The sequence below is a fragment of the Colletotrichum fructicola genome (assembly GCF_000319635.2).
Source record: "Colletotrichum fructicola Nara gc5 chromosome Unknown KSG_Nara_v1_contig06, whole genome shotgun sequence".
Lineage (NCBI taxonomy): Eukaryota > Fungi > Ascomycota > Sordariomycetes > Glomerellales > Glomerellaceae > Colletotrichum > Colletotrichum fructicola.
The window spans coordinates 1,562,024-1,584,018 of record NW_027094056.1 but is presented as its reverse complement, the minus strand read 5'-3'; the positions used below and the strand labels follow the sequence as shown (position 1 = coordinate 1,584,018).

The 21,995-nt window shown below is 57.5% G+C and overlaps 7 protein-coding genes across 7 annotated transcripts; 6 read left to right on the top strand and 1 right to left on the bottom strand.

Annotated features, from left to right (window-relative positions):
- Window positions 1–241: 241 nt before the first annotated feature.
- On the top strand, window positions 242–1,823 carry LAE1-2 (Secondary metabolism regulator LAE1; the record flags this gene model as incomplete). The annotated part of the gene is made up of 9 exons (XM_066152406.1): window positions 242–388; window positions 442–477; window positions 529–619; window positions 679–720; window positions 799–953; window positions 1,009–1,043; window positions 1,096–1,233; window positions 1,285–1,704; window positions 1,781–1,823. The coding sequence occupies 9 exons, from the start codon at window positions 242–244 to the stop codon at window positions 1,821–1,823; spliced, it is 1,107 nt and encodes a 368-aa protein (XP_066008104.1).
- A 1,132-nt stretch (window positions 1,824–2,955) lies between these two features.
- Window positions 2,956–4,301, top strand: CGGC5_v010728 (uncharacterized protein; the record flags this gene model as incomplete). Its single annotated transcript, XM_032022287.1, has 2 exons — window positions 2,956–3,589; window positions 3,670–4,301. The coding sequence occupies 2 exons, from the start codon at window positions 2,956–2,958 to the stop codon at window positions 4,299–4,301; spliced, it is 1,266 nt and encodes a 421-aa protein (XP_031892502.1).
- A 472-nt stretch (window positions 4,302–4,773) lies between these two features.
- Window positions 4,774–6,891, bottom strand: CGGC5_v010727 (uncharacterized protein; the record flags this gene model as incomplete). The annotated part of the gene is made up of 1 exon (XM_032022298.1): window positions 4,774–6,891. The coding sequence occupies one exon, from the start codon at window positions 6,889–6,891 to the stop codon at window positions 4,774–4,776; it is 2,118 nt and encodes a 705-aa protein (XP_031892505.1).
- Window positions 6,892–12,045: 5,154 nt separating this feature from the next.
- On the top strand, window positions 12,046–13,454 carry wdr18 (WD repeat-containing protein 18; the record flags this gene model as incomplete). The annotated part of the gene is made up of 2 exons (XM_032022309.1): window positions 12,046–12,381; window positions 12,462–13,454. 2 exons carry the CDS (start codon window positions 12,046–12,048, stop codon window positions 13,452–13,454), a joined length of 1,329 nt encoding a protein of 442 aa, XP_031892504.1.
- A 698-nt stretch (window positions 13,455–14,152) lies between these two features.
- On the top strand, window positions 14,153–16,248 carry aorO-0 (Aorsin; the record flags this gene model as incomplete). Its single annotated transcript, XM_032022320.1, has 3 exons — window positions 14,153–15,884; window positions 15,937–16,138; window positions 16,200–16,248. 3 exons carry the CDS (start codon window positions 14,153–14,155, stop codon window positions 16,246–16,248), a joined length of 1,983 nt encoding a protein of 660 aa, XP_031892507.1.
- Window positions 16,249–16,958: 710 nt separating this feature from the next.
- Window positions 16,959–17,636, top strand: LYRM4 (LYR motif-containing protein 4; the record flags this gene model as incomplete). Its single annotated transcript, XM_032022331.1, has 4 exons — window positions 16,959–17,015; window positions 17,142–17,306; window positions 17,449–17,561; window positions 17,627–17,636. The coding sequence occupies 4 exons, from the start codon at window positions 16,959–16,961 to the stop codon at window positions 17,634–17,636; spliced, it is 345 nt and encodes a 114-aa protein (XP_031892506.1).
- Window positions 17,637–18,700: 1,064 nt separating this feature from the next.
- Zan-0 (Zonadhesin) lies at window positions 18,701–21,673 on the top strand (the record flags this gene model as incomplete). The annotated part of the gene is made up of 3 exons (XM_032022342.1): window positions 18,701–18,712; window positions 18,786–19,577; window positions 19,628–21,673. 3 exons carry the CDS (start codon window positions 18,701–18,703, stop codon window positions 21,671–21,673), a joined length of 2,850 nt encoding a protein of 949 aa, XP_031892509.1.
- Between the last annotated feature and the right edge of the window lie 322 nt (window positions 21,674–21,995).

Sequence of the window (21,995 nt, the reverse complement as noted above, 5' to 3'; positions counted from 1 at the left end):
CCGACGGAACAGCCTTCTTCTGGACGGCGGGTGGATGAGTCCAACACCAAATGCAACGGCCTGCATCTTTGCCACCAACGTGCATGGTTGTCTCCAGCCAAGGAGAGGGGTAGACAGGCATGTTGGTGAACACATAAAAACAGCATGTTCTCGGCAGGTTCTCTTTCCTTTTTTCACAAAATTATTGGCACTCCAGACACTGAGTATCCCGACCTTGCATAAACCCCACGAGGAGACCGGAATGTCTGCAAGCAACGACGCAAGCGCCTCAACGGCCGAGGGTACTGCACCCGCAGCGACCACGCCGTCTGCAGCCTCGCCCACAGCTCAACCCACTGCGACTGGCGCTCAGCCCACGGAGGAGGAGCAGATCGTGCCTGATGACGAGGTTCTGAGTGAAGCCTTGGAATTGGAATACGAACATTGTCTAACCTTCGGTAGCAACCTGTCGACGACGCAGCATCTGACCTTGGGGGCGTGAGTTACGATTTCCCTGTGTTTAACGTTCAAATTCTCAACTAGCTGCAGAGCATCGCTTCCTCGAGAACGAGTTTGTCGGAATCGATCTATAACTATCGCCTCGAGAATGGACGCACGTATCACCGATACAAGGAAGGCAGTGAGACTCCCTTCACATCGTGTGGACCAACAGAATATTCGCATCATTGACAATGGTAGAATACCAATATCCCAATGATGACAGGGAACTTGAGAGACTGGGTAAGCGGCCCTGGTGAAGTGGGCAGCCCGGATATCTGTGCATTATCGTCTGACCTAGATGTGCCTTTTTATCACCAGACCTGCAGCATCACATGTTCGATCTCTGCCTTGACGGGAAGCTTGGTGTGGCACCACCTAATGACAAAGACTCCGGCGTTCATCGTGTCCTAGATGTCGGCACCGGGACTGGCCTGTGGGCAATCGAATTTGGAGAAGCCCATCCTGAGGCCGAGGTTTGTCAGAGTATTAGTCCTCGCAGCCATCTGAACATGCTAACTTGTGCCTTAGGTTCTTGGAGTGGACCTGTCACCTCCTCAAGCAGAGTAAACCCTTCATTGCAGAACCCTCGCACAGCTGAAGTCTGACAGTTGTTAGGGTCCCTCCCAACGTCATCTTCGAAGTAGACGACATCGACGAGCCCTGGATCTACAGCCGCCCGTTTGACTACATCCATTCTCGAATGATGAACTCTAGTATCTCCGACTGGAGACAGTTCATCCAAAAGGCTTACGAGTAAGTTGAACGACTGCGTATAGATCCTTCTTTCTGACCCCTAGCTTACAGCAACCTCACGCTTGGCGGCTATCTCGAGCTGAAAGAGGTAGACCTCATGCCCGAGTCCGACGACGGAACGCTTCCCACGGATTCCGCCCTGAACAAGACGTACACCCTCATCGGCGAGGCCCTCAAAGTTTTCGGGCGCCCGTTCCAGGACGTGCTTCCGCTGGTTGATATGATGAAGGAGGTCGGGTTCGTCGACCTTTACGTCAAGAAGTTCAAGTGGCCGACGAATACGTGGCCAAGGGATAGCCATTTTAAAGAGATTGGCGAGTGGGCGAATGTCAACTATCTCTCAGGCATAGAAGGTTGGGTTATGGCGCCGTTTACAAGAGCTCTCGGCTGGAAGAAGGAAGAGGTCCAGGTCTTGCTCATTGATGTTCGGAAAGAGTTCAATGATCGTAACATTCACGCTTACTGGTCCTGGTAAGTTGCGCTACCTTTAGCCGGGGAAACATCCTTTGCAGTGGGGTCTTGAGGAGCAACTGACGTGGTCATATAGGTACGCAATCTACGGAAAGAAACCAGAGGCGGACACGCAGTAGCTACAGGTTCAACTTTGACTTTGCACAGGTACAGGCGATGCCTGCAAAAATATAGGAATAACTTGAATCAGGAAACCCAGAAATTTGTACAGAAAAGTGTTGCATTTTTGATGACCTGTTAATATGCATATTGCTTTCGAACTAGGTAGCTGGTGCACTCTTAAATGCTTTGATTCAAACTCATTTTAGTCCTCTGAGATGTCAACTCACACCGACCTGCATTCTGTCCATAAGCCCATTTAGCCTTGGGCTTTCGACGTGTTGAGGCCCGTCAGCAGTGGACTGTTCATTTCGTTGTGAGATTTACAAGTGATTGCCCTCGGGACTTAGTGCATGTTACGCTATGTTTTGACAGTCTGCATCATCAATAGTGCACTGCCATTATCGTCACCACGTAAGGCTGGTCTTCTCAGCCCAGTCAGCCAATATCGGAACACGATGTCTCACCAATCCAATCACACACCCGGCGCCAGCCGCCACCAACACAAACCTCCATCAGGAACTTCTCCAACAAAGAATGCTGGTGGTTGGCGTTTCTCCAACGCTCTTTAGCGCGAAATGCGCCAACCTCAATCTGTGTGTGGGGGGTAGCATCGGAACATTGCGACGGGACGTCGTTGGCGCTCCCCTCCCTCCATCTCCCCAAACCAGGCCAACCTTGGTTGCGACTTCCACATGCACGTAATCGCGTGGGCAGAACGGCTTCTGCGGGTGGGCAAGATTGGTGTCAGCTCGCCAGCAGGATACACCCCTGTCGATAGGTCACCCGGACCGCACCTGTCAAAGAAAAGATGCGAGACACGGGGGGTAGCTGATCTAGATTTCGGGAACTTGTGTTTTTCCTTTTGTTTCTTCCTTCGTTTCTTACCCTCACATACTTTGGCGCATCTTGTGACGATAGGTCTTAGAAAGCGAGGGAGGGGATCTAGAACACGTCATCGGGCGGGCGAGGCCCGTCTTGCGCCGGTGTTCTTCTTCCACCACCCAGCTTTAAAAGTGGTGGGTGTAGGAGGATGAGGCTAGTTGACCGCTTCATAGATAAGCTTGTCCTAACCACCTCCCTCTAAGCCCCCAAGCTCCCACGCTCCCGTCAACCTCGAAGCTGAGGCGAAATCCCTTTTCCTCAGCCGCCATGGTCTTCCCCGTCCTCCCCAAAACCCCCCTCCCCTCCCTCTCCCTCTCCGCCGCCGGTCTCGTCGCCCTCGCAGACCTCCAAACCATCGCGCACCGCACCGCGCTGACCGGCACCTCCTCCTGGTGGGACTCGCTCGTCCTCGCGCCGGGGCTGCATTACCAACAAGCCGCAGACGGCGTCGCGGGGTCCGACGCCAGCGGCATCAGCGCCGAAACCTCGCGCGCGTTCGACGGCGGGAACGCCAACAGCGGCGGCGGAAAGGGCGTGTTCGGGACGGAGGCGCTCCCCGGCGGCGGGTTCAAGAATGTGCGGGTGACGAACCCTGGGATGTTGATGTTCCTGTCAAGGCTGGGTGTGCATGACCAACGGGTGCGGGAGAAGGAGTTGAGGATGCGGAGGAAGGCGGCGGGCGGCGGCGGGGTGGAGGCTTTTGGGGCCGGGGCGGGGAAGGAGGATAAGGTTATTGTGGTCGATATCGGCACAATGGGGACGGGTAGGAGGAGGAGGAAGGGGAGGGCGTTTGAGGAGCGGGATGGGGAGTGGGAGTTTGAGAAGGGGAGTCATTTGCTTTACCTCGCGAGCCCGTTGCTTACGGTCGGGGCGGTGACGGTGATGGTGCTGCTGGGAGATTGTGAGTCCCCCTTCGCTCGACATCTTCAACCTCAGGTCTTCAAGACACTTGAGAGACAGATGCACTGACATTCGCACCAGGGTGGGGTCTCGCCGCCATCATAGCCCTCATAACCTCCCGCCTCCTCAACATCTACATCATCAAACAGCGCACACCCCCCTCCCCCTCTTCCCCGTCCTCCGCGTCCTCCTCCAAGCTCACAGAGTACCTCATCCCGCTCTCGCCCACGCTCTCCGTGCGCATGCGCGGCCGCGCCGCCGACCTCGCCGCCCTCACCACCGAAACCTACCTCCTCGCCAAGACGGCCGCGCAGGGCTACCTCGAGGCCGCCGCCAAGCTGACCATCTACCTCGTCGCCGTCTTCAGCGGCAACGTATCGCAGGCGGGCAACATGGCGCTGCTCGTGCTGCTGCTCGGCAGCGCGGGGCTGCTGGGGCTGAGCAACGGGTTCATGAAGGGGGTCAAGGGCAAGGGGCGCGTTGCGCGCGTGTGGAACGGCGGTGGTGATGAAGGTCCGAGGACTGCGACGGTGGGAAGTGGGGGAGGGACGGCGCTGCCGGGGAGGAGGCGGGATTTTGACGCGTTCGTGCAGGGGCAGAGGCCGCCGCGGAGGGAGACGGAGGATGCGGTGGAATGGGGGAGTCAGCAGAGCCAGGTTGGGACTGTGGTGCGGGATCCGTATCCTTTCGAGGGGAGTGTAGAGTACATCTGATGAGAAAGAGTGAATAGCATCATGATATAAGGCAGGAAGCAGCATGGCACGAGTGGAGGTGTTGGGAGTTTGAAGAAGGATATGGCCACACTGCCATTTTCTGATTGTTTTGTTTTTCTGTCTTTTCATAGACATTAAGTCAGGTAAACAAACAAACACCGTCCACCCATCCCCCGGTTCCCAACCATCACCATGTTTTGTGTTTCCCTGCCTGACTGACTCCCTCCCTTTGTCTACGGTACTCCTACGCTCGAAACACAACGAAAAGAAACTCCTTGCCAAAATCAAAGAGGGTATATATACCAAACAAAAAAACAATGCTTCCCCCTTAAACATGAAACCTGTCTTTTTTCCCGCCATCTCACGGGAGATGATGATGTCTACATGGATGTGTGTGTGTAAAGTGAACGCTTTAGAAGAGAGATGATAGAAAACTTTTCCGACAAAGCAAAGTGTGAAGTATGCTTGGTGTTTATAGAGTTCGGTCATTGGTGGACGACTCCTCGCAGCACTTGACAATCTCGCACAGCGACCGCATGATGAGCGGGTCGATCTCGTTAACCGACTCGCCCGCCAGCGGCCCATCCGCACCCTCGGCGCGCAGCGTCGCCACGAGCCGCGCGATGCACCGCCGGATGCCGATCTGCAGGTCGCGGAGCGTGACATCCGCCGTCGGCACAGGGGTAACCGGCACCGGCGGCGCAGAGGACTGGCGCGACGAGCAGGCGCGCAGGCCGAGGAACATGCTCGAGCGCTTGCGGAGGGGCCGCGGCGGTGGGGGCGTGGTCTCTTGCATGCCTTGGAGGCCCAGCAGGGTGGCGGCCTTCTTGGGGATGGACTCGTCTGTCGTGCCGGTGGTCTCGGGGGTTCCTGGCGTGGGCGGGCGGGCGGCGTGCTGGACCATGGGGGCGAGGTAGTTGTAGGCGACGATGTGGGCGTAGAGGGCGTCGCAGAGGTAGTCGGAACCCGTGGGGAAGAGGTTGCGGATGCGAGACCACTGGGGCGCGGTGAGGGTCGCGGTTGAGGGGGCGAGGGAGGAGAGGTCGAGGTTGGAGGAGGACGCGGCGCCGCGGGAGGAGCAGCGGCGGACGGAGGAGCTTGCGTTGTTATTGCGGCGCGGCGCGAGCCATCGCCAGCGTTGCTTGGGGGAGGCGGGCGGCGTGTCTGGGCGGATTGGTTCGTGGACGGGGAGGCGCACTTTGCGGGAGTAGCTGCGGATGGTCTCGATGGAGAGGCTGGAGCAGAGGAGCATGGTCTCGGGGAAGCAGGTCACGGAGATGCGGAGGGACTCGACGACGTTGGGCGGGAGGGGGATCCGGCGGGCTTCCTCGGAGGAGAGGGAAGGGATGTCGATTGGGTCGTCGAGCCATGTGTACGTGGCGCTCACTGAGGATGTCGGGCGGGATCTGGTTTGGGCCTGGGATCTGGGCCGTGGTGTGACCACAGATCGTGAGGTTTCAGCTGAGCGTGACTTGGGGCGGGGAGTGACAAGGAGAGGGGGCGCGAGGCCTTCTTCTTGCTCGTCGAGGTAGCGAAACCACGGCTCGAGCTCCTCCTTGAGGTCGGCGATGATGGAGCTCCTGTTTGTCCCCGGCGCGGTGACGTGGTCGGAGCCGGTGCGCGTGGACGAGGCATGCGAGCGAGCGCGCGACCGCGATGCAATAGTCTTGCGGGCGTCATCTGTGAAAGAGACGCGGTGCTTCAAAGACGAGCTGCGCGTGGGCACGGCGATCTCGATGGAGTGCAGCGAGTGGACCGACAGGCGGTTCTGCTCTGTCTCCTTCTCCTTCAGCTTCTTCCTCTCCTTGCCGGCATTTGGGGTTGGCGTGGTCGGCATCGGCGCCGGCGTCGGGTTGACGTGCAGGCTCCGCGCCCGGCTTGTGGGCCGCGTGTACCCCTCAAACGGGTTGGACAGCCGGCGGGTGGTAGTCGCGGCGTTGGCGCTCTTGATCCGCGGCGGCGACTGGGACTCGTTGATGGACTTATCCCCCAGCCGGGATAGCGGCCGCACTACCGGCTTGATGGGCGTCGTGACTGGTGATTGGTCCAGACTCTTGCCCAGTTCGGGGTGGTCGCCGGGCCCCTCCGGCTCTAGATCCATCCAGCTCACCGGCATGCCCTCTTCTTCTTCTTCTGACCCGTCGCAGAAGGAGACGAGTCGTTTGGAGGGTGCCGTTGCCGTTGCTGGTACTGGTGGTTGACTGGAGGCGGAGATGGTGGTGTCAGTCGTGAGGACAGATTGCTGGCGGATCTGGGGGGACGCAGCGGCCTCGTCGTTGCCGTCTTCGGCCTCGCTGAATGACGCGCCGCTCGAGCTGGCGGCGTCAGAGTCGTTTTCGCTGGCGCCGCTGCTCTTCTCGTCGATGGCGCCAAGAGGCTGGAACTGCGGCACGCCGTTAGGGTGGCACGGGGCGCCGAGAACGGTCGGGGGCTCGGCGGAGGGCCATTCGTCTTCGTCGGATGCAAGAGCGGGTGAGGGGGCGCCGGCGGTCATGTTCTTGGAGGCGAAGATCAGACTAGAGAACTCAAGATCCTGGGCCAGGAGCTCCGGCAGATTGCAGTCCATGGTCGGTTCCGCGGCTTCGGCCATGGTGCCGGGATGGATGCATATATGCCCGGGAGGCTGGTACTCGTCGGAATGCTGCGGGTGGGCGTGTGTCTGGTGATGCTGCTGCTGCTGCTGGCGTTCCTGGTGGTGGTGGAGGTGGTGGTGAGGCCGGATTTGGATTTGGGACGACAACGGCTGGGTGGTCGGGGGCGGCGGTGACAGCGGCGTTGACGGCGGGATACTTCGACTGCAGATCGATGTCGGCGGCTGCGGGTTGGAAGGCAGTGTCAGTGGCAGGAGATTTTTCATGCTCCGGACGGAGCGTCTTCGCTCCAGGGCCGGCGGACGGGATGTTTTAAAGGTTGTTGGAGAGATGTTCCTTGCAGGGAGGGCCTCGGTCGCGTGTGGGGCAGGGAAGGGAGCTGGAACGTCTAACGCGAACATGGGGTGCATGCCACATGGGTTGATGCTCATGCCATTGGGCGACGGAAGAGAAAAGGGGAGAACTGCTGCTGGCCAGGGGGGGAGGGATCATGAGGTCAAGGTGGCCACTGGGAGCTGCGAAGCCTTTAAGCTGTCCAGGGCTGACGACAGGGTCCCAGAGGCTTGCTGGACGAGGGGAGGGGTGTTCGTCTCTGCTGGGATTTATTTCTCTGAGAGACAGAATCAATCTCCAGTCGCTTCTCCAGTCTGAATGGACACGCCGGGCAGCTGCACATGTCCGTGGGTAGGATTGCTATGGAGGAGGACGGAGCAGTAGGGCAGAAGAAGACCTCGCTTGTAGGGATCGAGCTTCGATACGCTGGGCGAGAGGGTCCGAAAACAGGGACGCTGTGTTCGGATCCGGGAGAGAGACCCTTCCTCGTGCAGACTCGGGAGATGAGAAGGGCGGTTGGGACTGGGTGAGACTTGGACTGGACGGTGAGAATGCAGGCAAGCTCTCGAGGCGAAGCTCCGAGGGGGCGAGGGAGGAGAGGAGAGGGGGGCAAGGCTAGATGGTGAGATTGAGAAAGATTGCTCAAGATTGCCCGAGGGGAAAGCTGCGTATGCCGTGCCACTCGAGGAGACGCACAACAAAAACACCACCAGAACAGCAGCAGTCCAGTCTGGTCCAGTCCAGTCGAGCATCCATCTATGGATACATCCATCCCATAGAACAATACCTTGCGTTGTGCGTGAAGAAGGGGGGCTGTTATCTAGAGCTCTGGGCTCTGGGATTAGTTGCAAGACATTATTGACCGCGGTCCTTTGCCCTTGCATCGTCCCGTCCTCTGCTCTGCAGTAGCGCAATAGTCACAACCACTGTCATCCGTCCCCTGGGCTTTGACTGGCTTCATCGCGTCTTTTCTTCTGCAGGCCCTGGATCGTCCGTGGCCCTTTCATAGTTCGCAGATGAGCTCAGCGCCAGCATTTTGCCAACGCAGCCAGCAGCACCTCACCTCACCTCACTAGCACCGAGGGAGCCAGGCGTGCGGGACTCCGGATCTTGCGGATGGGGAATGGCCCTGTTGGGAATAGGGCAGCTAGGTCAGGGGCAGCAGCAAGCAGCAGCTGGCGCAGTCAGTCGTCGTGGACTCGTGGCCGTGGTTCGACAGGTCTCCAACGAAAAAAAAAGAGAAGAGCCCATCTCGAATCTCGACTCCGTTCTTCGGTCCACGCCAAAAAAGGGAAGACGATGAGGCCGAAAAAGCAATATGACGGGGGCGTGGGTAAGCCTTCAATAATACAACGTTGGCAGTGGGCACAGCGTGCATATCTGCGCTGCATACGGCAGTTCGCTGCCATTCGCTTCCAAAAAGCAATGACTTATGACTGGTGTTCATTTGGCAATTAAGTCTGCTGGACGGTCGACTGTGCCATCGTCATCAAAACAAGCTCGGCGCTCATAAAAAATCTCTGAAGTTTCTTGGTTCGGTTCCGCTGCCATGACACACGTCTGGTGCCCACTGCCCACTGTCTGTCCAGTTGGATATGTACGATGGAGGCTTAAACGGCGGTACGATGAGAGTCTAAAGGGTCCATTGCCCTCTCTGAGCAGCAAAGTCCGTTGACTCTATCCACCCACGTGCACTTGTGCCTGGAACAGCCCTCGATGTCAAAATGACAAGACACCAGAGGAAGTAATCGGTCATTCTCTCATCCAGCCTGGGGTCTCTCTGTTTTGGGGGTCCTCGAGAACAGACGCATCAAGATGCTGGACCCCCGGGTAAGCATGGAGCGTTCCATTGGCCCTTGGTACAGGCTGAATGAACAGGCATTTGTCCCGCCTATTCCATATTAGTGCAACCACGTCTGTGTTGCTGCAGCACATCTGCATCCGCATCTTGCACTTTGCATCCATCCTCTTGCAAGCGCAGGCCAGCCTGATGCCTTCAGCCGTCTGTGTCTGTTCCAAGTGCAACTCATGAATGCTATGCATGCAGAGGGCAAGCAACAGCCGGTGACACAGGCCCGTGTAAATGGAAACCGGTTCATTGTCTCTCCTTCTCCAGCATCCACACAGCCACGGCCTCCCGCCTCAGTTCCCAGAGCCGACCTGGGGAGATTGCCGGCGAGCACAAAGTTCCAAATGGCTAGCGAGATGCCGGGAGGTGGCAGCTGATCGTCTCGGCACTGGTCAAGTGGCGATTGGGGATCATCTTGATTGTCATTGTCTCTCGGCTCTCTCTCTGGCCTCTGGCTTGTTGTCCCCTTTGGGGTCTTGCTCCCCTGCCGAGATCAACAGGAGATTGAGGGGCAGCGCAGCAGAAAGCAGGTCGTGATAGGGTGATGAGAGGGTGATGGTCCCCTAGCAGCCACCAGTGCACCACCGCAGCCACCTGAGCCAACTGTCGATCCGGATCCCACGCCGCATATCTGCATTGGCATCGGGGAGGGGGCCATGTTGTTGTTTGCTCTGTGCGTGCGTTTCTGTGTCTAGTCTCGTCTCGAGTGCTGTAGGTTTCCTGTCCTGCGCAAAGCCTTTGTTGTGCAGCGGCATTGATGATGGCAGATGAGAGATGTCGCATCGCGTCGCAACCCAATCCATCTGCCGCTATTGCAGGTCGCATGCGTACGCGGACATGCACTATGCTGTAAACGCGCAGCGGGAGTCTGCTGCTCCTCCGGCTCTCGCTCGAGCAGGCAAGGGCCCATCAGAGCATCATGGGATTAAAATGCGACGTCGATTCGTGGCCTCCACTGGCGGGCCAGGGCACTAGACATGGATTGCCTGCCTTAGATACGATGGATGAAGGCCAGGGGAGGGGGGCCGGGGAGGGTGTAAGCCAGCGGAGCTGTTCCTGGCAAAGCCGGGCGGGCAGCAAGATTTGATGAACCACAGAACCAACGACCGGGGGAGGGCGCTGGTTCTGCTCGAACCGTTGAGATCGCGACCACGCGTCTTGGAATGGAGCAATGGAGCCCATCGGGGCTGGCGGCGCTTGGGTGGCTCGTTTGGGTTCATCGTCATCTGCCTGTCAACGGCGCAGAGTGACACTTTTGGCTTGCTGATATTATCTGACCCTGTCTCGGAGGCCACAGAAGGGGGCGTTGTCTCTGTATGGAGTAAGGTAAAGGCGGCAGGCATGTTGAATCAGTTATGCAGGACCGAGCACAGCGAAGGCGCTGGCTGCAGTGTAGACGAGACGGCAGCAGCTGAAGTTCTGGCGAGACGAGGCACGAGAGAAGCTTCTCGCGTGAAGGGCTGCAGACGTGAGTGATGTCGGGGAGCTGCAGGCGAGATATGACCGTTGTTGTAGCTCGTCGCTTGTATGCAGCGCCGTCACGTCAGATGGAGGAAGCGAGCTTCACGTCTCCGCAGTCTGCTGTGCGTGGGCAATCCGTGCAGACAAGATAAGATAGCGGTCGATCATTGAAGAAAAAGAAAGGTCTGGCCGGAGCGGTGAGCTGGTACGGGAACCCGGAGCGCAGGACGGGTGAGACATGGCGTCGACGGGCTGAGAGGGCGTTGCATGGCCGGACGTTCAACTCCAACGACAGTCCAAGGTTCCGACGTTCGAGCCGGTGGTGGTGAGATGAACGGGAGAATGACTGACTCAGAATATTGGATATCAGAGGGCGATGAATCGTTCTAGTGGCGTGGGCTACTGCCGGAGCAGAGGAGACATGTCTCGCTTCCAAGCACAGCGTGAACTTTGCGCCTTGTTTGTTGGAAAACCTGGCGATGGAAGTTGACGATGCAAGGAGTTGGTTGGTACCTACCTAGTAGTGAGACTCTGAGAGATGACAGAGCTTCAACTGCACCACTCATAGAGCTTGCCGCTTGGTGTCCTTACCCGCACCACTGCAGTGTTAGTGTTTCTAGGGCGGAAGAGCGGCGTCTTTAGGGCCTTCGGCTGCGGTAGGGAGTGACTTAGTGGCTGATTTACAGGAACTCTACAGGCTGGACTCGCTGGAGTGCTTGTGTAGCTGTCCCACTGCGATATTTTCTAGCGGTGCTCGTTTGTTAGCGGCCTTCTGAGGCAGCATAGGTAGTAGAGCGTTGCAAGCCACCTCGCCTGGGAAGGAGGCACTTAGCGCTGCGGAGCGGGGCACCTTCCCCCTCCAGCTCTGGTTTCCACTTCGGGAGCGCTAAGGCACCTTAGACGGGGCGACTTATCGATAACATTTTTCCAGAGTGGACTCGAATTTTTTCACGATCTCGAACGTCAAGCAGCCTCATTCAACCTACCCGACGTTTCGACACATCGGCCTTTGCCAAGATTTTGCACCTGCTGTCTCAAAGCCACCAGCGCACCGGCGTGTCATCTAAGCCAAGAAGAAATTCTTCTGCTTTTCGTTACGAGATACCCGCGCACCGCTCTCGGCTCAACCGTCAGCCGGGCCCATCTGGATCAAAAGTCATCCAAAGCAAGCCATCCAACGTGGTCGCGAAGAAGACTCGACTCGGGACACTCGCCCTGATTATCCCCCACGGCTATCTCGCTTTCTTGTCTTTGCCTCTCGTGGCGCTGGATCATTCGTTCCCACGTTTTTGTCATCCTCGTGGCCGCTGCGATCCGATCCTCTCGCCTCGGACGCGGCTGAGGAGAAGCCGCGGGTTGCGCACTCTCTCACCCCTTACATCGGAGTCAGGGCCGCTCTCGGACGAGCGTCGCAGCACAGAGATCCGTGGGAAACGCGCCTAGCCGGAATTCACCAATCCCCTACACCATCGGACAGCGCGCCTCGTTGCCACCACCAGACCATCCCACCATGTTGTCAGAGGAATTCTACTCCTGCATCTGCGGTCCGCCTATAGCGGCAAACACCGCCGTCTCCAAGGATGTTGGCATCTACGCCCACTCGCTCAGCCCCAGCTATTCTGTCAAGTCAACTCTGAAGAAAAGCAACACCCCGGCCAACTGCTTGGCTGTCAGTGACGCTCACGTCTTTGCCGCCCAGCATGAAAAGTCCCAGCTCCATGTCTACTCACGGGCCCGGGGCATCCAGGAGGCCGTCATCACCTTCCCGGAGAAAATCCGTAGCTTGGCGTTGATCGACGATGTCTTGGCGTTGGGGACTGCTGAAGGCAGACTGATCTTGTGGGAAGTAAGTAAACAGATCCAGTCTTTGTTCCGAAGAGAGGAAACCAAACTCCGCCGTGTCGCGTGTGGCTAACGAAACAGTAGACTTGCACTGGTCGTCAGTTGACCACCCCACCCTGCCATGTTCAGGCTGTGTCGTGCCTCGCAGTCACGCCTCACCATCTGCTCACTGGCTCCGAAGATTCCAACATCCACGTCTGGACGTTGTCCCGTCTTCTCGAGCTAAACGCGTCTGTCGAAAACGAGCCGGACCGCACGCTGTCTAATCACCGCGCTGCAATTACGTCGCTCGCCATCAGCCGCAGTGTCAACCCGGAAACCAGCATCTGCGTCTCAGCCAGCAAGGACAAGACGTGCATCATCTGGAACTATCAAACGGGCGATGTTCTTCGCACCCTGCTCTTCCCCACGGCTCCGCTCTGCGTTTCCATGGATCCCTGTGCTCGTGCCGTCTTCGTTTCATCCGAGGACAGATCGCTGTACCTCGTCGAGCTGCTCGGAGACAAGCCGCTCATTGGTCCGCGCAGCCTTGAATCGTCCTCCACTGTCGTTCAGGTGAATTCGCCGATTGGAGTCGCGGATGAAGATGCTGGCCCGGCTTCGTGCTTGGCACCAAACCATGACGGCACGACGGTCCTGTCGGGTCACACCAGAGGCAAGATATTGCAATGGCAGTTGACCGAAAACGGGCACCCGACAGAGCTGGCAGACCTCAATGCCTCTGTGACAAACCTCGCGTTCCCCCCGCTGCTGCAAGCTGCGCGGTCCACAAAACCTGCTGCAGTTATCAAGCCGAGCCAGGCCGAGCGTCAATACACATTCGCGTCTCAACTGAACACTGAGATGCAGCAAGAGACGAGGTTCCAAAAGATGCTCAATGGCCACGGGTTGCCCAATGATGTTCTCGAAGCCGCCATTTTGTCGTTTCAAGAGCCTCCTGCGCAAGCTTCCGATGAGGCTGGCGATGCGGAAGTTCAGAGAGAAACGGACGAGTTATGGGAGATTATCAACGAGCAACGAGCGCTGCAGAGGCTGACAATGCAGCCGTACGTCGAGGCCAACTCGTCCCATTCCTGAGAGCGTTTCAGCTTCCTGGTCCGGATTCCAGATGGCGGCTCGAGCCTTCAATTGACCTTATCCAAACTTTGCAAACTCTCCTGTCTCCCCCAGCGAGTCATTCTGGGATTCACATCGGAATCGCATCCATCTATAGCAGAATAGTCGAAGGCCGGATCGTCCGTCTCGCATGACCAACACGAATCGGCCGCCATCCTCGTCCTCTTGGTTTTTTTGGCAAGCGCCTAGAATTTTATTGTGGTCCATTCCAACATGAGACGATTGTTTGAAGTACCTCGCCCTAAAGCTTAACCTTCGGCTATCGGCCTCTTGTTGATCAATCTGCCTCATGGCTTTCCGACATTAGTCCAGGCCGTAAGAACCGCGCAGTGGTTCTATCACGCAAGGGCTCGGAGCTGGAGAAACTGCTCATGTAAGAGGTGTTCCCTCCATGCCACAGGATCCTAGCGCACAGGCTGCCGTTCACCCAAAATGCTCGTTTTGGATGTCTACCACCAGACAAACAGCCCACAGGATCCCATTGAAACCGGTTTCGCATTCGTCGTGTCTGGAGCTGGTACCTTGCGTCAGTGGGGGTTCGTCATGACTGGACGACAGCTGCTAAATATCAACAAAAAGCCAACCTCGTCGCTCGACCTTTTCGCTAATCCTATCCCCGTGTGTAAAGTGACGACGACGAAGACGAGTGGGAAGACACGATGAAGTTTAGTGCTGTTGCGACCCTTCTCACCGTCCTTGCGGCGGTGACCTCCGCCAACCCAGTGACACGGTCGCACAGGCACGTCGTGCACGAGGAGAGGCACCCTGCCCGACGGGAATGGGTCAAGAACCACCGGTTACACACCATGGCCAGGCTGCCAGTCCGGATTGGTCTCGCTCAGTCAAACCTTCATCGCGCAAACGAGTTCATGAATGATGTGGCGCATCCCGACTCCCCTAATTACGGCAAGCACTGGACTCATGACGAAATCGTCGAAATGTTCGCTCCGAGGCAGGAGTCGATAGCTTTGGTCATGCAATGGCTCGAAAGCGAAGGTATCCACCGGAGTCGCGTTGCGCTCTCCAAGGGGCGCAACTGGGTTCAGTTCAACGGCACCGCGGGCGAAGTCGAGAGACTCTTGAAAACGGAGTACCACGTCTACAAGCACGAGCAAGGCCACACCCACGTTGCTTGCGACAAGTACCATCTGCCGGAGCACTTGGTCGATCACGTCGACATCATCACCCCCTCAGTACACTTCGACCAGAAGCTGGGGCAGCAGCGCAAGAACACCAAGCACGAACTCACCGAGGAGCATGTTGAGGAGCTCAAGAGGCGACAGCTCAAGAAGCGTGAGCTCACCAAGCGGGGCATTAATGGCATCAAGAACCCCTCAATCGTGGGTAACCCGGACAGTGGAGCCGGGCCGAAGCAAGGTGCTGTCGTTCAGAACGCGCTCATGAGTCTCGAGCAATGCGACATGATGATCACCCCGGATTGCCTCAGAGCTCTCTACGCAACCCCGCCAGGATCGCTGAAGAATTCCAACAACACGCTCGGAATCGTGGAGTACACCCCGCAAGCCTTCCTCCAGAGTGACCTGGACATGTACTTCAAGGAGTTTGAGCCTCGTCTTGAGAAGACGCCCCCAATCGTCACCTTGGTTGGAAACGCCGTCGTCCAGACTCAGAATCAGAGCTTCCGCTTCAACGGAGAATCTGCTCTCGATCTCGAATTTGCCATGGCCATGATCTTTCCTCAAACGGCTACTCTTTACCAGGTTGGTGACATCAACCAAGGCGCAAGTTTCAACAACTTCCTGGACGCGATTGACGGCAGCTACTGCACCTTCCAAGGAGGCGGCTCCAAGGATCCGAACATTGACGGACAGTACAGCAACAAGGTCTGCGGCTCGGCGCCTATGGTGAACGTCATTTCTACAAGTTACGGCTTCAACGAGGCCGACCTCGGTCGCAAGTACGTTGAGCGCCAATGCGCTGAGTACATGAAGCTCGGCCTGCAGGGTGTCACGGTTTTGTACTCGTCTGGTGACTCAGGCGTCGCTGGAAACGGGAAGCAGTGTATCGACTCGCAGACTGGCGCCTACAACGAGGGTGCCAACGGCATCTTCAACCCCTCATTCCCCGGCGGATGCCCCTGGGTCACGTCCGTCGGCGCTACCCAGGTCTTGGAGGGCTCAACTGTTCACACCCCCGAGAGCGCTTGCCAGAAGGCCATCTTCTCCGGTGGCGGCTTCTCCAACTATTTCGCCATCCCCGATTACCAGAAGAAGATGGTCGGAGAGTACTACGCCAAGAACGCGCCGCCCTACGGCGGAGATCGCTATAACAACTCCAAGGTTGTGCGTGGCTTCCCGGACATTGCTGCTAACGGCGCCAACTACGTGACTGCTGTCAACGGCAAGTTCTCGTTGTCGTTTGGTACTTCAGGTAAGCTTCTTAAGCCACTGATTTAGCCACACTCATACTGACATGCACGCAGCTTCCGCGCCAGTCGTCGGCTCCATCATCAACATGATTAATGAGAAGCGCATTGAGGCCAACAAGAAGCCCGTCGGTTTTATCAACCCTACCCTCTACGCTCATCCCGAGATCCTCAACGACGTGACCAACGGAGACAACCCGGGCTGCGGCACAAAGGGGTTCTCTGCCGTGCCAGGATGGGATCCTGTGACTGGCATGGGGTAAGCTTCGCGCCTGCATCATTGACATTGTGGAAGACATCATCGCTGACCTAAATCTCAGCACACCTAACTACCCGGCGATGGAGAAGCTCTTCATGAGCCTGCCTTAATGGTGTGGGGAGATACATTCGCATCACATAATCGCATCCATACACAGATGGGTTTGCAGAACATAAGGCATACAAATACATACACGGTGCCCCCTTTGGCCGCGGACCGGTTAGCCGCAGGCCCTGTATAACAAAGGAATAGCATTGTAGATAATTAAGCATAATAGAGGTATTTACAGAGGCAAGTGTTTCAGCATGAATGCGTCATCGACGTCTCGCAAAGCAGGATGATCATCACGGCCCGGGTGAATGGAGAACATCAAGTCACCCAAATGACTGGGTCAAAAGCGCCTTTTCAGTTGCAAAGGGATTTTCCGAGTGAATGTGAGCCCCGGACATAAGCCCGGCGGCGTCAACTGCCAAATGCGGAACGCTGAATTTTCGGGCGCTCATCCGAATAGCCGTAGACATCTCGGTGACGAAAAACCAGAGGTTCCAGGTCCAATTCCCGCGTTTCGCCGGCGGATTAGTAAAATGCCGGCGCCGAGAGACACCCCGACCCGACTGGGTAAGCTAAACGCCGAGAATTGGGGGGGAAGTTTACCACTGCGTTGCATCATAGGTGCAGCTCCCACCACCCACCCCCCGGACAAGTGCCTCTCACCTGCGAAATATTATCAATCGTGCGCCGCGACGACGCCTTTTTTTTTGACAGCTTCCTCGTCACTGTGATTTTCCCTCGACAACCCCCGCAACGCGAAGCGCATACGATGGCGACGGCGATACAAGCTTTGAAGGGCGATGCGCCGCAGCAGGTCCGGTCTTTGGTGCGTATTTTCTTTTTCTGCCGGGGGCGAAGAAATTTTGCTACTGGCTGCACGACTGCGATTTATGATATTGGGGGTCAAATGGACAGAACACGACGCTTACGAGTGACTTTTGGGGTCTTCTAGTACCGACAGATGCTGAGGACGGGCGACCAGTTTGCGGCGTACAATTTCCGCGAGTACGCGAAGCGCAGGACGAGGGATGCGTTCCGGGAGAACAAGGACGTGACGGACCAGCGGAGGGTGCAGGAGTTGATCCAGAAGGGGCTGAACGAGCTCACGGCTATGAAGGTGAGGCTTTTTTCCTTCCTGCGGGAGATGGAGGATCTTTTCCCCTCGGGCGGTTCACACCCGGGGAGGGGTTCTGTGGTGGCGATGTTTTGGCTGCAGACGGCACAGGGAGCATGTTTGAGCTAACGAGGTGACTGCGCAGAGGCAAACGGTCGTCAGCCAGTTCTTCCAGTTCGACCGGTTAGTGGTTGAGGGCGGCGCCGCGGGCAAGCAGAAGGGGGACAAGGGCGACATCGTCAGGCAAAAGGATCAGGGGTGAGTAATGTTTTGCGATGCGTCCAAATTTCTCTGCTTGCAGTCCCTGATTTGTTGCATCACAGATGGGACTAAGAGTTCCAATATCACCGGGCCGCGACGGCCGATAATAATGTCGAGGAAAAAGATATCGGAGAGACTTGTACTATATCATGGACACCAGAGAGACGAACCGGGAGAGAGAGAAAGTGTGTACCACTACACGACATTTTTGCCGCAACAGTTGAAAAGAGAGGGGTTCCGCTGGTTTCCATCACGACGAATACCTGACTTCTCGGGGAAATGTTACGAGCCGGAGGGGAAAAGAGGAACGGCGGCGGCGGCGGATTCACCAGCAAAAAAGCTCCACTCTTGGAGTTTTGGTTTTCAAGGGCTTTGGGGCATAGACATGGCAATGGAGTTTCTATGAGTGCTGGACCTTCAGCTTTTGCCTTTTTGCTTTTACACTCCGATATTGGTGCTCTGTGATGAGACTCTATTCTTCATGGGCGATGGAGAGCTTGGTGATTGACAAGGATATAGCTTCATGATGGGCTTCAGTGAGTTCGGAGGATGGTGATGGAAGATTGTCCACCGCGATACTTATTGCACTGAGGAATGAGGAGAATGCTACAGTGTGGAGCATTGACAGTTGAGAACATCAAAGGGCTGCGAGCCATTTCGACTCGGGAGAAGCGAAGAAGGTTGTACCTAGGTAGCTTTAGAAATCGATGATGCACGGTGCCTGCTGTCGGTATCCCACTATGACACCGAGCCTCACCTCCCCTGACCGAAGTCCCCACGTGACCTTCCTCGTGACCCCGGCGCGCTTTGGTTCGCGACGAGGCTGGGTCCTCCAGCGGAGCCAATCCCAGGCATGGCACGGCTGCAGTACAGCTTGTCAATCGACCATCCAAGCAACACCGTTACGAGCGTCGCATTGCTTCGCTCAATTGAGGTCGCAGACCTGAGAATATCTGTCGCGAGTATACGCACTCAACGCATGCATCGCGAAGTCCCGGTGTCTCGACGCAGCTCGCCGAAAACCACGACCCGACCGGACGTCCCACGCGCATTGCGACAGTGTCAATTTGGCCAAACCGTAACTAACGACGCATAATCTTTGTTTTGTTATTTTGTTGTAGATTGTAGAGTTCAAAATGGCGCCCGGCGTAAGTTTCATGATTTAGTCTGCGATCCAAAAACCGCATGCACCCTTGCGTCTAACACAAGCATCACCTGCAGACTCGACGCGCGAACCGCAGCGGCTACGCCGAACACGATGACTTCGAGGGCCTCCCCGTCCGCCAATGGCGCCAGGAGTGGGTGAACGTCCAGCCGCCCCAGCAGACCGAGACGACGCAGAAGAACGACATCTGGGACGTCGAGCTCCCGTGGGGCATGCCCAAGGACGCGGGCCTGCTGCCGCAACACAGCCAGGACCTGCTGCGCGCGGCGCGGTCTGGTGTTCTGTACAAGCGCCCTGCTCCGACGGAGGATGACGAGGAAAACGCGGACGCGGTGGCTGAGAAGCCCGAGAAGAAGGAGGACGAGACTGCGGACAAGGGGTTCCAGATCAAGGTGTGGAAGCAGATTAACCGTAACTCGGAGGGTACTACAGTCTCGCACCTCGCGAAGCGCAGGAAGGGCACCGTCACGATCTCTTCCAAGACAGTTGCTGCTACACCTGTCGGCGCGACGGTTACTAGGGCTACCGTGAGAAAGATGGATGCGGCGGGCAACCCGTACACGCAGGAGATCACGCTGCAGGATGGGCAGCAGGTCGAGGGAGAGATCATTTCGACGACGGTGGTGCCTGTTGCGGCCCTCGATCCGGCGCAGCAGCAGCCCCAGCGCGTCAGACGGCCGCCGCCGCCCAAGAAGAAGAACAAGCCCGGTCCCGGGCGCGGGCGCAAGAAGAAGAATCTGCCTCTGCCTGCGCCGGTTCCTGGTGCACCCGCTGTTCCTAGCGCTGCGCCGCCTGTGGAGGGTGCTCCAGTTGTGCCAAAGGGGGAGGGAGCCGGGGGCCCAGAGAACGTGAGTAGACCATCGCTCATTTTTGCAGAACCGTCACTGACTATGCCCAGGGTGTTATTAAGCAGGAGCGCGAAGATTCGAACAAACCGGACAGCGAGATGGCCGACAACGATGACGATGAGGAGGGTGATGATGATGGTGACGACGGAGACGATGGCGACGACAACGAGGAGGAGCAGCGTGACGGCGAGAACACAGACAGTCAAAGCCAAGACCACGAGATGACGGATGCATCACCAGCTATTCCTACACCAACAGTGGTAGACGCATCGGTTGTATCTACCGAACCCGAGTCGCCCTTGGCCAGCCGCTCTGGGCAACCACCGAACCCCATCAACCTCGCACCACCTCTTCCCGCCATGCATTTGGCAAACTCGTCGCCGAGGGGAAGTCCTCTCAAGAACGTCGTGTTGCCCTCTCCTACCGAGGCATCGCCACAAATCTCGCCCATTGCGGAGATCTTGGCCCCCTCTGCTGCTCCAGCACCCATCGCATCAGAGGCCCCTGCAGCTCCTGCAGCTTCTGAAGCGCCCGCCGTCCCTGAAGCTGCCCCCATCCCAGAGCCGTCCCCAGTGCCGGTTCATGCGCCAGCCGTCGAGTCTCAGCAGGAGGATGTGAACATGGCCGATCAGCCCGAGCCCGCTCCCGAGGCACCAGCCGAGCAGCCACCGGCTCCTGCGTCTGAGCAGCTGCCCCTGGACACAGCTTCGGAGACGGTCAATGAGACGTATATTCCGCCTGCTGAGAAGGTCGGCGACATCGTCTCTCCGATGGCAGAGACGAGATCCACCTTCTCTTTAGCAACCACGGCAGAGACAGAAGGCTCCGGGTCGAGGATAGAAAGCGCCGATCAGACCATTGCGTCGAACGATGCTCCTCAGGAGGATTCGATGGCTCTGGATATTCCTGAAATTCCTGAACCCTCTCAGGCACCCGTGAGCGTCTCTGTCCCCGAGGTCACTGATGCTCAGCCAGCCGCCAAGTCACCATCAGCTCCGGCTGTCGAGGAGCAGCCGGCTCCCTTGGTCCAAGAGGACTCGGAGATGAAGGACGACAGCGTGCCAGCCCCGTCAGTTGCTACTGAGCAGCTTTCTTTCCCAGATCCTGTGGAAGAGAAGGAGACGAGCGAGCCTATGATTGAGGATGTCCCTGCTACTGTTGCGCCTACGGAACCTGAGCATCACCCTGAACCCGTCAAGTCGCCTGTGAAGTCTCCTGTCAAGTCTCCGCTGAAGTCACCCGAGCCTGCCGTTGCACCTGTTGAGCCTTTGCCACCGATCGAGGCGCCGGCGGATGTCCCCAGCGATGCACTCACTCAAGCACTGGACTTGCCCCCTGTCGAGACACCTGCGGAAGTTCCAGTTGAGGCGCCTGCACCGGCACCGATCGAGCCTACGATCGAGCCCGAAGCTCCTGCGGAAGAGCTCCCTGTTGACATCCCTGTTGATATCCCCGTCGACATTCCTGCCGATGTTCCCATGGATACTTCAGTTGATGTTCCTATCGAGACAGCCGCAGAGCCCCAGGTGGACGCAGCCGTCAATCCCCCCAGCGAGGCTCCCGTCGAAGCTCCGACACCGCTGCCCGCTGACGCCCCACCAGCGCCCATTGAACCACCAGTTCAGACAATCGTCGAACCCCCGACTGAGCCTTCCGCCGAGATCCCGACAGCGGAACCCGAGGCCAACCCGCCTGCCGCCGCGGAAGTGCCCCTTGGTCCCGTGGTGGACGAAGGCCCCGACTTGTTGGCTGGTTTGGAGACGGAGCTGGACCGCCAAGCCGAGATGAGCAAGTCTCCTCTGCCCGAACCACCCGCAGCCCCGCACCCGGAGCCTGCCGAGCTGCCGCAAGTAGAGAACCCGGTACCTCTGCCTGAGGTCCCTCCCATCGAGCCGGAGAAGCCTGCTGAGGAACCACCGAAGGTGCCTACTCCTGAGCCCGCAGCTGCGCCTGTGCCTGAGCCTGCGCCTGAGACGGTTCCTGCTGCTGATCCGACACCGGCGACTGAAGCCCCTGCCTCCGGGGAGCCTGCTGCCACCAGCGACGACCCTGAGAAGAAGACGGAGACGAAGACGGATGAGCCTGCTGACCCTTAGTTGAAAAAGGTGGTCATTCCTTCTATCGTGAGCCGATGGGTGCCGAGGCGTTGGGTGTTTTGAGGGTGTTATTGTAAGCGCGGTATTGCCCCTGTATATGTATGTTTATGAGGAGAGGGTGTGTAGACGTATAGTTTGAACACTGGTAAACAGCCGCCTTGGCGTGATGGTTTTCGCAATCCGACTGAGAGTTTCAATTCGTGCCTCGTGACTCAATGAAAAAGGAGTCGTTGGCAACCTTTTCATGTAACATTGGTGCTGTCAACCTCACAAATCTGATTGTTTTCGCTGAGATTTCCAGCTTAAACTCGAAGACTTTGTA